The sequence below is a fragment of the Kogia breviceps genome, chromosome 4, assembly GCF_026419965.1.
Source record: "Kogia breviceps isolate mKogBre1 chromosome 4, mKogBre1 haplotype 1, whole genome shotgun sequence".
Classification (NCBI taxonomy): Eukaryota; Metazoa; Chordata; class Mammalia; order Artiodactyla; family Physeteridae; genus Kogia; species Kogia breviceps.
The window spans coordinates 142649761-142667624 of NC_081313.1; the positions used below are offsets into that span (position 1 = coordinate 142649761).

Below are 17864 nucleotides of genomic sequence, written 5' to 3' on the forward strand. Positions count from 1 at the left end.
GGACCTGGGCACGAACCCACGCCCCCTGCATCGGCAGGTGGACTCTCAACCACTGCGCCACCAGGGAGGCCCCTCTCCCTCTTTTTAATAGCAATACTAGACTTTTTAGCATAACTTTAAAAAAACACCTGTGGTAAAATACACGTAACACATCGTACAATTTACCATCTTAACCTTTTTGAATTGTACAGTTCGTTGGCATTAAGTACATTCACGCTGTTGTGCAGCCATCTCCACCATGCATCCACTGATCTCTTCATCTTGCAAAACTGAAACTCTGTACCCATTAAACAGCAACTACCTACTCCCCCTACCCCCAGCCCCTGGCAACCACCATTCTGCTTTCTGTCTCCATGAAGTTGACTACTCTAGGGACCTCATATATTTGAAATCATACAGTATTTGTCCTTTTGTAACTGGCTTATTTCACTTAGCATAATGTCCTCAAGGTTGTCCTTGAGGTTGTTTTTAATATGGAAAAGTGTAAATAAAAACCAGAAGCATCCCATAATCCTAGTAGCTCTGATAACTCCTATTTGACTTTAAAAAAAAATTAACGTATTTGCATGTTGAGGAAATGTAAACATAAAATTTCAGGGAAAATAAAACAAAATGCAAAAGCTCTTCCCCCCAGTCCTTCTCCTTGAAGGTAACCACTGTCAACAGTATCTTGACTACCCCTCTAGCCCGACTTCCCAGTAAATATGTAAGAGTGAGCATACATTTATCTTTTCTCATCTAGATAAAAGGAACACTTATACACAGCATGCTGTACTTTACTTTTAGGCTTAATTTAAATGGAAACTCTCTCCTTATTAGCCCTATAGACCACTCTCATTCTTTTTACTAGCTGCATGGATTTCCATTACTAAATGAACCATTGCCTATTTAACAAGTGATCTAGTAATAGTTTCCAGTTTTTCTCTATTAACAGTGAACAATATCTCCAAAGACTTTTACTGGTTTATTTGTAAGAGAAATTCCTAGCAACATGTAGTTGCTTGATCAAGTGGTGTGTGCATTTTGAATTTTGATAGACATTACAAATTTAATGAAAAGGTTTCTAAAGCCTAAGGCTATTAAGCTGTTTATAAGGAGGATGATTTCAGTCTGCCCAATAGAATAAAGTAGTTGGCAGAGTTTCGGAAAAAAAAGAAAAGGCAAAACTCGGTCTGGGGTACACAGGACTGGCTATATTCTATTCCCAGGCCCTGCTAGTCAGAGCTATTTGCCTAACAAAATAGTGTCCTAACCTCAGAATTTTGTGTTCAGCATAACATGATGATGAAAATTCACCCTTGTAAGATGACTTGAACAGCTGGCATCTTCCCACCTGATCGGCTGCACGTCCCCTCCAGGCCTCAGCTTTCCTGTCTCCTGTCTGTAACATGAGGGGGTAAATGACAGGTATCCTAAGGACCCTTCAACTCCAAATGTGGTAAAAGGTGTAGGAAACAGGGCACGTCTCACGTCGAACTTCTCGGTGGCTCTGAGGAGTCGCCCTAGGTTGCCAGGCGTGAGGGGTAGAGTGTCCTGCCCTGTGCCCTCCTTTTATCCCTCCAGTAAACACTTTCATCGTGAATTCCCAGACCTGTCCTCATTTTGAGCTCCAGCCCAAAGGTCAGGGGAAGGTGCCTCCTCCCAGCCCCTTCCCTGCCCCCTACTGTGAGACCTCTGCCACCCTGGGCCAGGCTCCCTCACCTGCACCCCAGGTCCCCCTCTCCGGGCCTCCTCTGACTCTTGCCTTCCCCCCTCTCTCTCCTGTCTCCTCCTTGCTCTCAGGTGGCTGCTGAGATCTTGGTGAGTGCCCTGTTCTTCACGTGGATTTTAACGGTCTGAGTCTGGCTGTGCCTCTGGGTGGAGCTGAGGGGCAGAGTCAGGCAGTGATTTGGGGACATGCCCCCCAGGTTCTCTCTCTCCCCTTCTGGGCCTCCAAAGAACCCCGGTGGGTGACGTATGGGCCAGGCAAGTGTTTCCCAAAACTTCACCACTCACCATCTGCCTGATTTGTGCTACATACCACCAGATGTGAATAATTTTCTTTAAATGGACTCTTTTCATTTTAACCCAAAATGAGTTATTTTAAAGGAAATTTCATATCGATGTAAATAGAACTGATAGCTGGCTAGAAGATCACTGTCGAAGCCTACATATGCAGTGTGTAAAAATATGTTTGCCTGTTTACCCCACTTGGGGAAACACTGGCTAGGCCATTTTTCCTTGCACACGTGCACGGGCACACTTCCCCAGAGGGGCTTTCAGAGTGGTTTAAAGATGGAAGGAGAACTCTGAGTCTCCATGCCCAGTGCCTGTTTGCCCCTCCCCTGGGCCCAGTCCCGTAACCCTGAGGCCAGGGTGGAAGTGCTCTGTGCTCAGCTCCTCTGGGTGAGTCCACGGGGTCTCTGGGAACTGGAGCGGGGATGTGGAGTCCGAGGAAGAAGGAAGGGGCCAACGTCAGCCTCCTTGGGTGGCTGAGTTAGCCCAGCTTCTGACTGTCCTCGGCCCAGGCAGACATGAAAGTGAATAACAAACGAGGCTTTCTTGTGTCTTCCCTCTCAAATTCTCGCCCCGACCCGGGCTCTGCAGGAAATAGCAGACACGTCCAGTGGAGACAGATCTTCCCTGGAGACACGTTTCATGATGATCCTCTGCACGCGTAGCTATCAGCACCTTCGGAGAGGTGAGGCCTGACTCCCTCCCCCTCCCAAGTCAGCAGGAAGATCCCCTAGTCTTGACAATAGGAGCCAGTTGCCCACCTACCCACTCCTTACCCCAGCAAGGGAGTATGGTGGCCAGTGGGTACCAGGAGCCACGTCTAGTCCTGGCTCTGCTGCTAACAGCATCATTCAGCCTCGGGCCAACTCTCTTCACCTCCTTTGGGAAGCATGTGGGATGCCTGGGATAAGAGATGGCAGGTGGCTTTTCTCTCCAAGGCCAACTCCAGTGGATTGGTAGCGGCTGCCTAGAATGCTATGTTGAGAAGGATTCGAAGGTTCTGTGTCATGATTCTTTGGTGACGTCTGCCAGGAGCAAGGCAGTGAGGGGTGATAATGATACAAGGACCATGTACACACACAGGCTGCCACGTGCAGTATGTGGTGGCCCTGACATTAGGTGATGATGAAGTGCCCTTACCACTAAGACATGGACATTTTGACATGCATATGCCTGGCACTTGCCAGTAAAAGTGCTTTAGCACAGTGACTAAAGGAACGGACTTGGAAGCCGGAATGCCTTCATTCAGATCTCCCACTTATCAGTTGTGTGACCCTGGGCAAGTTACTGAATATCTGTGCCTTAATTCCCTTACCTATAAATTTAGGATTTTAATTCTACCTCACATGACTGTTGTGAGGGTACAAAAAATAAATACACAAAAAGCACTTAGCACCTGGTAACTTGCTTAGTGTTATCATTGTGATGACTTACATTAGTCTCTATCCCGACTTCCCTGGTGATCCAGTGGTAGACTCCACGCTTCCACTGCAGGGGACACGGGTTCGATCCCTGGTCAGGGAACTGAGATCCCGCATGCCTCAGCACAGCAAACAAGCAAACAAACAAACAAACAAAAACAAACCTCTATCCAGGAGGAAGGGGAGGCCCAGAAAGGGGGAGGGGTTCACCCCGGGTCCCTTGGTGAGCTTGTGGCAGAGCTGTGAATAGGACGCATGCTCCTTCTACTACCCATGCCTGGGTTCCTGGAACTTGTCCAAAGCTCTGGGGCAGTGTCTGACTTGATAGAGATTTGGCTCTGAGCTCAAGGTAGCCCTGAGGTCAGAACATCCCTTCCACCACAGGTCTGGGCTGCAGCCATACCTGCTGCTACTGGGTGGGTTGGGGGAGGGGTGATCTTCCCCCCTTCCTCTGAGTCAAAGCTCACCTCCCACCTCCGGGGCTTCTCTTGGGGCCAGTCTTCCAGGAATTCGTCAAGATGACCAACTATGACGTGGAGCACACCATCAAGAAGGAGATGTCCGGGGATGTCAGAGATGTGTTTGTGGCCATTGGTAACTGGTGGGGACCAAGGGAAAGGGCTGGGGGCCACAGGGAACATGGCCAGGTTCACTGGATGAGTGTGGCCTCTATAGTTTCGTAAGCTACTAGTACTGGAAAATAAGCACTGCCACTTCTTGGGCTTTGCCTATGTGTGATTGGCAGGATAACACAAGAACTTGTTCTGGGTTGCAGGGCAAGATGAGGAAACAGCACTCTCTGGGGAAGTGGCTGGGAGAGTGAGCTGAGTACGGGGTGCAGCGTCCCGCAGGACTGGGGTGTGTACACACACCCCTACCTTTTCCTCCTCCCAGCACCTGGATCTCTTTGGTTACTCTCTTATTGTGTAATTTGAGTTCTTGCCTTTGGAAAAGTCCTTCCCCTTTTTTTTTTTTTTTTTTTTTTTTTTTTTTTTTTTTTTTTTTTGTGATATGCGGGCCTCTCACTGTTGTGGCCTCTTCCGTTGCGAAGCACAGGCTCCGGATGCACAGGCTCAGCAGCCATGGCTCACGGGCCCAGCCGCTCTGCGGCATGTGGGATCTTCCCGGACCGGGGCACGAACCCATGTCCCCTGCATCGGCAGGCGGATTCTCAACCACTGCGCCACCAGGGAAGCCCTAGTCCTTCCCCTTTTGGATCTCAATTTCTCCATGTGTATAAACGGATGAGTAGATATGAGCAAAGGTCAAACTTGTTTTTATTAGTATTAGTGATTAGCAGTATCTTATTTATGAGTACAAAATGCATTGTATTGATGCACATTTTTTTTTTCATCTTACCTGGAGGTGTCAGTGGAAGGTTTTCACATAATTGCCATCAATTACAGGATGCATCTTGATTTCAGGGACTTCGAATTCGAGGAAAAGGTGTTTTAGAACAGATGGAGCAGAGGTGTTATTGTTGTGATATTATTATTTAACTCTCAGTGGGTCTTTACCACCTGGGAACAATACCTAGGAGGCAGAATAGCATAGTGAATCCAGGTAGAGTCCCAGCGGTGCCACTTACCATCTGTACAGTTACATCCATTGGCAAGTCACAGAAGCCCTGTGCCTCAGTTTTCCTCCTCTGTAAAGTGGATGTGATAACAGTACACAGATTTAAATGAGTTAATTATCCAACACTTAAAAACATTGCCCCCTGGCACATAGAATGCACTGGATGAATGTTAGCTTCTATTATTATTTCCTGCCAGGCACTGTGTGAAGCCAGTTGCACACAGCTTTGGTTGAATCCTTTCGAGGTGCTTTTATCTGCTTATTTTACAAAGTGGGACACTGAGGTTCAGAAAGGTTACATATCAGTAGTGGAGGCAGGACTCACACCAGAGGCCGCCTGAGCCCAAAGCTCACGCTCGGATTAATCACCAGAGTAATTGGTCTATGGAGACACGTCTAGACCTCGCTTTCCTCGTGTTTCTCCCTCTGTCCTCTCTCCTCCCACCTAGACCATGTGTATGTGCGTGTGCACACGGACACACCACTCCACCTCATTCCATCCCACGGCAGCCCCCGGGGTCCTCTGAGGCAGATGACAGGCTTCAGGTTCTGGGGAAGGTTTTCGGGGTCGGTTGCAAAGGATGGAAGTTTCTGCCCAGTCTGCTCCTTAACCACACTGACTGAGCCCCAGGCTCCGAGTCGAGTCGGAGAAGGTGATGGGATTGGGGATGTGGATTCGGGAGGTAAAGTAGTGGAAGGCAGACAGCAGACTTCTTCTTACCAGGAGGACAGAGGCCGAAAGGAATTCACAGAATGTTCGGAGAATGGGGAACAGAGGCAATGAGAGAGCAGAGGCAGGCAGGAGCTTTGATTTTCAGGCCAAGGAGCTTAGGCTTTGTTTGGGAAGTGATAGGGAGCTTCATAAGGACCTGGGAAGGTTGGTATGTAATGTGATCTTTCCCACGGTTCCTGGTTCCCGAGCCTGGTGCAGGGGAGGGTACAGGCCTGTCTCCTGCGTGACTGTGCCCTTGGGATGCACAGCTCCAGCCTCTCGCCCCCTGCCTTCCTGACAGAGATACTTTTATATCCAGAGTCATAATGGCTTTCTGGTCCTGGCGTCTGATTCCTCCTCCTTAAGCTGTCTGAGACACCCTCCCACCCCCGTGAGCTCTGGAGCCTTGGAATCCAGCAGCTGCTGAGGACTAGAGACCCCCAGGCCTTGGGAAAGTGTGGGAGGTTGTTAGGCAGGCAGTATCTGGAGTAGGGATGGGTGGGCAGCAGGGGTTGCCAATGGGGCAAGAGTGGGCAACACTCAGCCCTAGGGATTGGCACCGTGCCCTAAATTATACTGACAGACATTCTTTGGCATAGTATTTCTCTCAATCGGTAGTTCTCAAACATTAGGCTGCACTACAATGCAGTGACCAACCCTCTGGGTTTGTGCTAAAACCAGGAATGTCCCAGGAAAAGTGGGATGAGTTGGTCACCCACCTTCCGAGTTGCAGATTCAACACATCTCGGATGGGTATGAGAATGTGCATTTCTACAAAGCTCCCAGATGATGCTGATGCCTTCCAGGAACTATACTTTGAGAACTTCTGCTTGAAATATTTCTTGAATCTGGGTCTCTAGGGTGGAGCCCAAAACCTGAGTTTTAAACAAGTTCTTCTTTGATTCTGATGCCCTTACAAGTCTGAGGCGCTGTACCTTGGGTTCACGAGTGTTTTCTTCCCTTTGAGTCCTCTACCAGCCTTAGTTAGCTACAAGCACCTTAGCAGGAAGTGAGTTGCAACCCAGTGAGAGCCAGGTCTAGGGATGAGACAGGGGAGGCGGCATCAGGAAGAGGGAGTGAAAGTGTCAGGCCCTCGATATGACCCTGGGGTTGGCAACGATCCTGGGCCCAGGTTGCGGATAGAGGAGGTGCTACTTCTCTAGCAGCAGTAGCAGCCCATGGTCTGGACACATCTCCTCTGACCAAGTTATCTGCATCTCTTTCCTCTTTCTTCCAGTTCAAAGTGTCAAGAATAAGCCTCTCTTCTTTGCCGACAAACTTTACAAATCTATGAAGGTAAGAAAACTTAACTCGTCTGTTCCTTTCACTTTGAGCACTTCTGTCCCCACGAACACAGACGTGCGCCATCCCCTGGATCAGGAATTGTGTTTGTTTCCACCCATTTGATATGTATCAGCATCTGCCTCATGCCTGGTTCTAGGAGAGTAGTTCTCAACCAGGGTTTACGTTGCCCCCCCCCCACCCCGCGAAACATTTGACAATGTTCAGACTCAATTTGGTTGTCACGACTTGGGGAGTGTTGCTTTTTGCATCTGGTGGGTAGAGAGCAGGGATGCTGCTAAATGTCCTACAATGTACAGGACAGATCCCCGCAACAGAGAATGATCTGGTCCCAGGCTCCAAGGTTGAGAAACTTATTCTGGGGACTCAGCGCTGAAAAGGACAGTCTCTGCCCCTTGGAGCTCCCATTCTAGCAGATGACACAGTGTCTCCTATGACCAGTGATCACGAAAGGAAGCAAGTGCTCAGCTCTGGGACTAGCCCTGGCTTCCTGAAAACCCAAGCCACTCTGGCCACCCTCTCAGCCCAGCAAGTGGAGTCTCAGCTGCTGACACAGCCTGCGCAGGCAGTTTGGTGGGAGTGAGCCCGAGAGCCCTGTCAGCCTGTTGTCCACAAACATGACAGCCATCTCTTGAGCCCCTGCCACGTGCCGGCTCTGATTCCTCAGCTGGTGTTCAGGGCTCCTTCGGGAGCAGAGGTGGGCCTTGGCTGCCCATGTATTCCGTGTCCTGTGTCTGCTCCTTGGGCCCTGTATTAGTTTCCCAGGGCTGCTGTCCCAAAGTAAATAGCAACAGAAATGTATTCTTTCATGATTCTAGAGGCCAGAAGTCCAAAATGAAGGTGTTGGTAGGACTGGTTCCTTTTGGAGGCCCTGAGGGAGAAACTCTCCCATGCCTTTCTCCTAGCTTCGGGTGGGCGTCTGGAATCCTGGTGTTTCCTGACTTAAGCATGAGTCCCTCCAGTCTCTGCCTTTATCTGTGTGTATGTCCATGTGTCCTCTTTCTGTAAGGACACAAGTCATTGGACCTAGGGCTCACCCAAATGCAGTATAACCTCAACTAATTACATGTGCTAAGACCCTATATCCATATTAGATCGCCTTGTAAGGTTCTCGGTGGACATGAATTTGGGGGGCACACTATTCAACTCATATAGGCTGTTCTTGCCTCTGTCTGGCCAGTCCCGGCACAGGGGAGTTTGAGTCAGGACTGTTTGTGGAAGACAGAGGCAGGATGTCCCATCCTGGTTTTGGAGGGAAAAGGGAGAGAGGCAGAGGGCCACCCATGAGTTCCTGCCTGACCTAAGCCCGTTTCTCCTCCTGCCCTGTGTTTCTTCCCGTCGCCTGGCTCCACCAGGGTGCTGGCACAGAGGAGAAGACCCTCACCAGGATCATGGTCTCCCGAAGTGAGATCGACCTGCTCAACATCCGGCGGGAGTTCATTGAGAAATATGACAAGTCTCTCCACCAAGCCATTGAGGTGAGGGGCGGGGTGAGAGGTCAGTGGGGGAGTGGTGAGTGTCAGATGCTTGAATGTAGATTAGAAGTCCTTTTTATTCCCAGAATGTTACCTCTGAGAACAGCCAAGACGTTGCTAAATGAGAGGAGACCTGCCTCACTTGTTTATACCAAAATAGATTTCAGATGGATGGATCAAAGGCTTATAAAGATTTCCAAATAAAACAAGAGCCTTTTTTTTTGGCTTTTTAAAAGCAATTTTATTGAAATATAATTTAAGGGTCATAAATTTTATGATATTTACTCATTTAAGGGCATCAGTAATTTCTAGTAAAGTTAATGAGTTGTACAGCCTTCACCACAATCCAGTGTTAGAACATTTTCATCACCCCACTGATGTCCCTTGTACCTGTTTACCTATTTCCACCCCCAGCCCTAGGCAACCTACGAGTGACTTTCTGTCTCTATAGATTTGCCTTTTCTGATTATCTCATGTAAGTGGAATCATGTAATATGTGATTTTTTTGTATCTGACTTTTCTCATTTATGAAGCGCATTTCTTTGATTTTGGGGACTGACCAAAATCTTAAAGTTTGATGCTATACTTGGTTGACCACACCCATGAGGAAGCTCACAGGCAGTCTCATACAGACTTGGTGTAAATGTAACTTGGTAGCACATCTTCATTATTTTTTTCTTCCAGTTTTATTGAGATATAATTGACATGTAGCATTATATAAGTTTAAGCTGTACAGCATGATTTGACTTAAATACATCATGAAATGCTTATCACAATAACTTTAGTGAACATCCATCATCTTATATAGATGCAAAATTAAAGAAACAGTACATTTTTGTGTGTGTGGTGAGAACTCTTAGGATTTACTCTCTTAACTTTTAGATATAACATACAGCAGTGTTAATTATATTTATCATGTTGTACATTACATTCCTAATACTTATTTGTCTTATAGTTTGTACCTTTTGACTGCCTTCATCCAGTTGCCCCTCCCCCATCCCCTACCTCTGGTAAACACAAGTCTGATCTCTGTTTCTATGAGTTTGTTTGTATGTTTGTTTGTTTTTGAAGTATAATTGACCTACAACACTAGGTTAGTTTCTCTTATACAACATAGTGATTTTTTTCTATGCATTTCAAAATGATCACCATGATAAGTCTAGTTACAGCGTGTCACCATACAAAGATATTAGTTATTGACTATACTCCCCACGCTGTACATTTCATACCCATGACTCATTTATTTTGCAACTGGAAGTTTGTGCCTCTAATCTCCCTCACCTTTTTCTTTCCGCCCCCTACCAGCTCTCCTCTGGCAACCACCTATTTGCTCTCTGTATCCATGACTGTTTCTTTTTTTGTTATGTTTGTTCATTTATTTTGTTTGTTAGATTCCAAGTATAAGTGAAACCATACAGTATTTCTCTTTCTCTTTCTTACTTATTTCACTTAGCATATGTTCTAAGTGAACATATGGCAAAGATTTCATTTTTTATGGCTGAGTAATATTCCATTGAATGTATATACCACATCTTCTTTATCCATTCATCAATTGATGGGCACTTGGGTTGCTTCCATATCTTAGCTATTGTAAATAATGCTGCTATGAACCTAGAAATGCATATATCTTTTCTAATTAATATTTTTGTTTTCTTTGGATAAATACCCAGGATTGAAATTGCTGAGTCATATGGTAGTTCTATTTCTAATTTTTTTTTCACATGACAAAAATATGGTGACTTTATTTCTATCTTCTTACAGTCCCCAGTATCACATCTGGTAAGAATCTTCATATCTATAACACAAAAATATCTCAAGAAAGCATGTTACAAGACAGTATATATAAGCAACAGTTTGGCAGAATTCTAGTTCCTATTCACTCCCCCCAAAAAAAATTTTTTTTAATTCAAAAATGACAGTTAATTTTATCTAACATATGTTATACTTACTACTTAAAATACCATGCTCTAGTTAAATAATTCATCAACAACACTGTATGCAAATAAAATATTACACAAAATATATTTAAGAAAATGTTTTGGTATTTGATCTGAACAATAAATAAAAACACAGGCACTTCTACATTGAGACAGGAAAGCAGTCACTACTCAGGATAATAATTTTGTATAAGCAACACGTAACCATATGGCAAGAATAGAATTCTGCAGTTTTAAACTGACAAACCACTGATAAAAAGGTCTGCCACTTCAATCTTTTCACTTAAAGTTCAAAAGTTACATATGCTTTCCTGGTTCACAATGAAAAATCATAGATACAGTATGGTTGCCAGGGTCAATTCAATCTTCAGTTTGAAGATTATGGAATCATACTCATTATTTTCAAGTACTGAAACAGAGAGAACTATCACAACACCCAGCAAACCAAATACAAGATAGTTAAGCTTTCTTCTTATTATGACCATAAGACCATAACAAGATAAACTGGGTGAATGTCACACAGTGAAAATATCAATCATGTCTTGAGGTTTTCTACTATGTACCAACATCAAACCTACATAGGAACAAATGTTATTCCTGTTTTTCTCTTCTGTATCAAATGTCCTGAAACCTTTGTGTTTCTCTGGAACGAGGCCAAGTTTCTGAAGGCACGTTCCAGTATAAACATCATCAATAGGGTAGAGAAGGACCTGGTCAGTTACATTGTGTAGCCTCAGAGCCGGGTGGCTGGAGTAGAGGAATCCACCTCCCCCCGCCAGTGTAAAGAACTTCCGGGATGTAGTACTTTAGTTTCTTATCCTGACGAGGTCCAGCATTGGGAATCACATCAACTATAAACACATCTTTGGCTTTGTTCTTGGATAAGCTATTCAAGTGATTCAGGATGTGACAGGTGTTCACAAAAACATCATCATCGCCCTTGAACACGAACGCAGCATTTGGGCAGGAAATGCTCACCCAACTGAGAAAGAGTACTTCTTCAGAGATAAGTTGAAGAAGGTGTCTCTGTAGTTCCACATAAGAATGTCTTGGTGCTTCTGACTCTCAAATTTCAGCATATCTGAAAGGTCAGGATGGTTGTCCTCTGGGGAGGTCTGGCCCAGTAAGAAGACTCGCTCCACTGTTTGGTTCCCCACATTGGTTTCTTTGCCCCAAGATTCCCAAATCGCTTGCCTTCTATCGAAATGTGAAGTAAGGGACTTAATCGCCAGCAATAAGAAGGGCTTCTTTGCACACTTATCGGGTTGATCTATAAGCAGTGAATAATTTCAACATCTCAAATACAACAGAAAGTCTTTAAATCTGTCTGGCAAACTGTCGAAACCTGAAACTACTGATGTGACCCTCAGGTCAGGTTCACCATAATTCAGATGGCTTATGTTGGAAAATCCTTATGCTTCCCCTGTCTGGTTGGCTAACATGTTCAAAATGGGATTGTACCTCCTATTCAGCTTTTCTTGTTCCCTGTTCCAGTATGCCTTGGGAGGGTCCGATATCTTCCAGAACTTTTCTTTGGGTGTTATTACTTCCCCTTTTCCATTTTTTTCTTGGCTACTGCTTTTGGAGACTGCCACAATCAAATAAATGAAGACATTTACTATCATCAGGATTCCCAACAACTTTATTCTTCGACTTCCAACACTCATTTCTCATATCTTGTCCGGGAACAGCTCTTGCTCAGCGGGGCCGGGGCGGGCGATCACAGCTGCATCCGCGTCCAGGCAGCTCCGCGGGGCTCAGCCCGGCGACCGCCACCGCTGCTCTCGCTGCATGCGTTGCACCCGCGATGGGCGGCTGGGTGGTGTCTGAGTCGGGAATGCTTAGCCTCAGCTTGGCCCCGGCTCAGCTCACCTACGGCATTTGTTCTATTTTTAATTTTTTGAGGAAAAAATAGTGTTCTCCATAGTGGCTGTACCAGTTTACATTCCCACCAAGAGTGCACGTGGGTTCTCTTTTCTCCACATCCTCACCACTTGTTATTTGTTGTCTTTTTGATAATAGCCATTCTGACAGGTATGAGGTGATGTCTCCTTGTGATGTAAATTGGTAGCACATCTTTAAAGGGTAGTTTGGCAGTTTCAAAATTTTAAATGCATGTACTTTGGACTTGATAATTCTACTTGTAGGAATTTATCCTACGGACATAGCATAGCCACATGTGTTCTCAAAGACACGTACGGGAATATTTATGCCAGCATTCTTTTATAGTAGCAAAAGATTGGAAGCCCTTCATACAGAACTAGTTAAATAAATTACAGTGCATCCATATGATAGAATACAGTACAGCCATGAAAAAAGCATGAGGAGGCTCTATGTGCTGATTTGGGATCTTCTCTAAGTCAAAAATTATGGCCCAGAATAGTATGAATGCTCTGCAGAAAAGGGACATTATACATATATACATATTTGTATATGCATATGGAAAAGCATTGCTAGAAAATCATACAAGTAAATACAACAGTGGCTACCTCTTGATTTAGGAAATTGGGGGTTGGGGTAGGAGGGAGACTTTTATTGTATAATCCTTTGATTTGAATTGTTTACAACAATGATTTTTTTTTAAGAGGAAATTTCCTCTTTTTATATATAACCATTTATTTATTTACTTTTGGCTGTGTTGGGTCTTCATTGCTACCCTTGGGCTTTCTCTAGTTGTGGCAAATGGGGGCTACTCTTCGTTGTGGTGCGGTGGCTTCTCGTTGTGGAGCATGGACTCCAGGCACGCAAACTTCAGTAGTTGTGGCACATGGGCCAAGTAGTTGTGGCTCGTGGGCTGTAGAGTGCAGGCTCAGTCGTTGTGGCCACGGGCTTCGTTGCTCCGTGGCACGTGGGATCTTCCCGGACCACGGCTCGAACCCATGTCCCATGCATTGGCAGGCGGATTCTTAACCACTGCGCCACCAGGGTATTTTTAATCATATATCAAAAATTATAAAATCAAAAAATACGATAAAAATGACAGGAGCCCTCTAAAAAGAGGGAGAAAGTCTGCTCCCTCCCCCCGATAGCCCTGTCATATGCCAGACAATACAACATAAATCCAATGATGGTCACATAAATTCTTGCAAGGGCCTGTTACCCAGTAAGTGCTCGATAATGTTTGTTCAAATAAGGAATCCCGTAACACAGGGGTCCCCAATCCTGGGCCGCATATCGGTACCGGTCTGCGGGCTCTTAGGAACCGGGCGCACAGCAGGAGGTGAGTGGCGGGCGAGCAAGTGAAGCTTCACCTGCCGCTCCCCATCACTCGCATTCCCGCTGAACCATCTCCCTCTCCTCCCCCCCCCACCATGGTTCGTGGGAAAATTGTCCGCTGGTGCCAAAAAGTTTGGGGACTGATGCCTTAACACTTGAGATAATGGCCGTGGGGGGACGGTTAGCAGGGTGCAAGGCAGCCATGGGAGGAGACAAGAATTGAGGCAGGAACGCTTCACAGAGGAGGAGGCATCTGATGGCAGACAGGATTTGGGGCCAGTGTGGAGGGCGTGCTGGGTGGAGCAATGGTAGGTATGTAGGTAGTAAGATGACCAAGATGCTCCCAGAAGGAAGGCGGGAGGTGAAGGCACAGAGCTTCATGAGGGTCAGACCACACAAGGCCTTGAAGCCAAGCCTAGAGCTTGGACATTTTCCTGAGGATGATGGGGAGCCACGAAAGGGACATGGTCACATTTACATACTAGGGAGACATCCAGGCTGCCAGCAGCTGGGAGGAGGGGGCCTTGAGGTCATCAAGATTGTTTCACTCACTCTGCTCTCCCTCTTTCCCTGCCAGGGTGACACCTCCGGTCACTTCCTGAAGGCCTTGCTGGCTGTCTGTGGAGGCGAGGACTAGGACCGCCGGTGTTGGCGGGCACCTCTGCTAAGAAGTGGTCATCCCCCGCCACGACCCAGCCTGATGCTCCAGCTTCAGAGACTAAAGAAGGGACAGGGGTGGGGGGAGGGGCCAGGGTGGGCTCTTGTCTTCAACTGGGGTTTAGGAAAAGCTACCACTCCCACTAGCCAGTAAGGGCGTGGCACGGTCACTCCTACTCACGTCTGAGTGGCTGAAGAACCGTAGCCATTGATCCTGTCCACCTCTGCTCCCCATCTTCCTCCTCCTGCCTTCCCAGCTTCCGTCCCTCGTCACAGTCCCTGCCCTGGTTTGGGCTTTGTCGAAGCCAAAAACATTCTGAGCCTCTGAATGTGAAGCGAGTGATGTGTGTGCTTTGCATGGTGGGGTGTGGTGGCAGGTGCCAGTTCTGAGGGTTGGGGGGAGGAAGAAATATCTTCGGGCCAACTGACAACTCTCCCACCGTTTCATGAATCACCACCTCTGTCCCGGTTATTGTGCTAGACCACTGAACCAGGAGTCCAAATACCTGTGTTCAAATTTGTATCTGCCACACACTTGCTTTATGACCTTGCACCAGTCTCTTTCCCTCCCTGAGTCTCTATGTTCTTGGCTACAAGATGAGAGAGTTCGACAAAAAGATCTTGGCTTTCTAACATTGACATTCCAGGATGTGTCTCCAAATCATTCCCTTTCCATTTCTTCTCTCTTTAAATAAAAAGAGACATACAGACACATAAATACATTTCCAAGAGGGATCTGTGGTTTTGACCTAGAACCTGCAGCCCAGATTGTTGCCATTAGAACTGAGGTGTTAACCTGCCCGGGAGTGACTTTCTATCTTCCCATCCCTTCCTCGGAATCCCGAATGAGGGTCTGAGCTCAGGTCAGCCTGGGAAGGCTGGCGCAGCCGGGTCTGGGTCTTGGGTCCGCTCCCCTCCCTCTGCTACCTGGATGTTTCTCTGTGCACGCTTCATCCATGACATCCGGGCCCAGACTTCCTCTTTTGAACTCTTCAGGGGTACCAGATGTGATGGTGATCTGGGAGGCCTGTGGAAAGCTTCCACTTTGTGAAGATCAGTGATCAACGGGAGGTCAGCTGCACTTTCTCCATCTCCCTTCCCCCAGCTCTGCTGCTGCTCTGGGACTCAGATCTAAAGTTATCTGGCGATCACGGATCTAAAGTTATCCAGTGACCATGGCATGTGGGTGCCTGCTGGCTGGAGGGCTCTGCTCCCTGGCCCGGCTGACCTGCCCTCTGCTGCGGTTCAGCGTGTGTTTATTGTAGCTGCTGAGCAGGGAATGGCGTGGGGACGTTGGGAAATGTGCTGCATCTGGTCTTTTTTCTTTTCTTTTTTTCTTATTTATTTTTTGGCTGCATTGTGCATGGCACACGGGACCTTAGTTCCCCGACCAGGGATCAAACCCTTGCCCCCTGGCAGTGGAAGCGCAGTCTTAACCACCAGACTGCCAGGGAAGTCCCGAGTCTGGTCTTGTGTGACCTTGGACCAGCCCCTGCCCTCACTGGGCCTCAGTGACTCTCCATTTGTACAGTGAGGGGTTGGACCTAACAATCTCGAAGAGCCCTTTCTTCATCTCTGACGTAGTGAGTCTGAAAGTCAGGCAGTTTCCCTTGTGTCTTCCCCGCTTCCTTCCCTCCACCAGGCTGTGAGCCCAAACCCCATGAGGGTCAGCTGAGAGCTTGTTTGACTCTTTGCCCAACTTAATTTAACTGTTACTGAAGATAAATTAACACAGTGGTTCAGAGCTGTGGAGTCAGACCTTTGCCACTAACTGACCATGATCATGTTATCTCTCTGAGCCTCAGTTTCCTTGTTTGTAAGACAGATCCCATTCCTACCTATGGCACAGCCTTTGTGGAGTAAATGAAATGATTCGTGGAAATTTGGGGCCGTCTGGCTTGGAGTCAGCTGCCAGCACCACCTGCCCTGAGCCAGGCCCCATTATAGAAGCCGGGAGGTGGTTCCCAAGATGTTTCCTTGAGCTTTGTTTTCAAAAAAGTCAGCCGCGTATCGCAGAGGCATCAGAAGACAAAAGTATGTACCAAGGGGGGACTTGGGTGCTCCCATGGTTAAGACTCCGTGCTCCCAATGCAGGGGGCACGGGTTTTGATCCCTGGTCGGGAAACTGAGATCCCCTCATGCCACACAGCACAGCAAAAAACAAAACAAACAAACAAAAACCTCCGAGGGAAAAATAGGCTGGGGATGGAAAGGAAAGAGTGATGGAATCTGAAATCTGAGGCCATGGGAAGACCTCATGAGGCTGAGGGGAATACACAAGTGGAGAAACCAGGAATTTCTAGAATTCCTGGAAAGCAGGAAGAAGGATAGCTCAAACGGAGCACTGGCCGTGTACCAGACACCACACTAACCCCTCAACATGCAGTTTTCACTTACGTTAACTTGAATTTTCAGTTAAGGTACGTTGCACTCTGGGATTGGTCAGCATTAGGAGGGAGATCCTCAGCGTTTTGAGGGGAGGTGGATGAGATTAGAAATGGGAGTTTGCGTTCCAATTAGAGGACATTGTAAGCCAGGATTTTATCTCATCACCCAGGGGGAGCCTTTGGAGGTTTTTGGCCGGGGAAGGTAAGCCTCTGTGAATTTAAGGAAAGCCTATGAAAGGAGGGTGGCCAGTTGGGAGGCTACTACAACAGTTGCGCTAAGTCCCAGGTACCTGCAGAGCAAACCCCGCTTTTTCCTTGGACCTGTGGCAGAGGAGGGAGTAACCACTATTCTGAATCCAAGGCACCTCATTCATTCATTCATCCATCCACTCATGCACCTTATGCGTACTGAATGCCTCCTGTGTGCCGTGCCATGTGCAAGATGCTAAAGACAGAAAAACGTAGACTGCTGTGGTCCTAATGCTTAAAAGATTATGTTCAAGTGTCCCTCTCATCCAACCGTCTCCAAAACTGTACTAAACAACACTGGAGGTTGTTTCTGTGACCAAAGTTCAACGGAGAGAAGGGGTGGGGACTAAATTAAAACTAAAAGGAAAGAGAAAGCAGAAGCCCAGACCGCTGCTGTCTCACAGTGGGACCACCGGAGGATGGTTGTGATGCTCTAGTGTGGAAGGGACCCTCAGAAGTTCTCACCTCCCTCTCTGCCAGACAGACAACTGTCACTTCACAGAGAGGAAGCAGCAGGCCTAGGGTCACATAGCCTTTCAGCGGCAGAAAGAACTGGAACCGTGCAGTCCTGGCCCCGGTGCAGAGCTTCTGTCAACACTGTGCACGTGCTTCCACTTTCTTCAGTCCTCCCCTCTGAGAGGGCTTCAGCCCAGAGTCGGCTTCCCTCCAGCTCCTGACTGCTCCCCTCCTGCCCTGAGCCGTGCCTTTTCTCTCAGCGCAAATGCTTCTCGGCAGCTCTGGACTGGGATGCGCCCACCTGGGTCTTTGGGACCAGGAGGAAATGTCTGAAGGAAGTGGCTGGTTGGGAGGAGGTTGCCCTTTGAAGCTGAGCAGAGAGCGACTATTTGGGAATCGCTGCCATCACATTTCCTGCTGTTGGAGAACATTGTGGGAACTGTTGGCTATTTCCAGCACCCTGATAACTGGCTGTGACC

The 17864-nt window shown here is 47.2% G+C and overlaps 1 protein-coding gene and 1 pseudogene across 2 annotated transcripts in view; one reads left to right on the forward strand and one right to left on the reverse strand.

The window, feature by feature from the left end:
• ANXA6 (annexin A6) overlaps window positions 1-14622 on the forward strand; it is a 53092-nt gene extending 38470 nt beyond the window's left edge. The window contains exons 21-26 of one of the 2 annotated variants that reach the window (XM_059061505.2): window positions 1783-1800; window positions 2587-2680; window positions 3915-4010; window positions 6944-7002; window positions 8364-8486; window positions 14214-14622. In XM_059061505.2, coding sequence (XP_058917488.1) covers window positions 1783-1800; window positions 2587-2680; window positions 3915-4010; window positions 6944-7002; window positions 8364-8486; window positions 14214-14273 — 450 coding nt within the window. In that variant the 3' untranslated portion in view covers window positions 14274-14622. The remainder of the gene's footprint in view (window positions 1-1782; window positions 1801-2586; window positions 2681-3914; window positions 4011-6943; window positions 7003-8363; window positions 8487-14213) is intronic. The other variant, XM_067032039.1, reaches the window with a different exon arrangement.
• Window positions 10936-12201, reverse strand: LOC131754783 (N-acetyllactosaminide beta-1,3-N-acetylglucosaminyltransferase 2-like; annotated as a pseudogene).
• Window positions 14623-17864: the final 3242 nt, after the last annotated feature.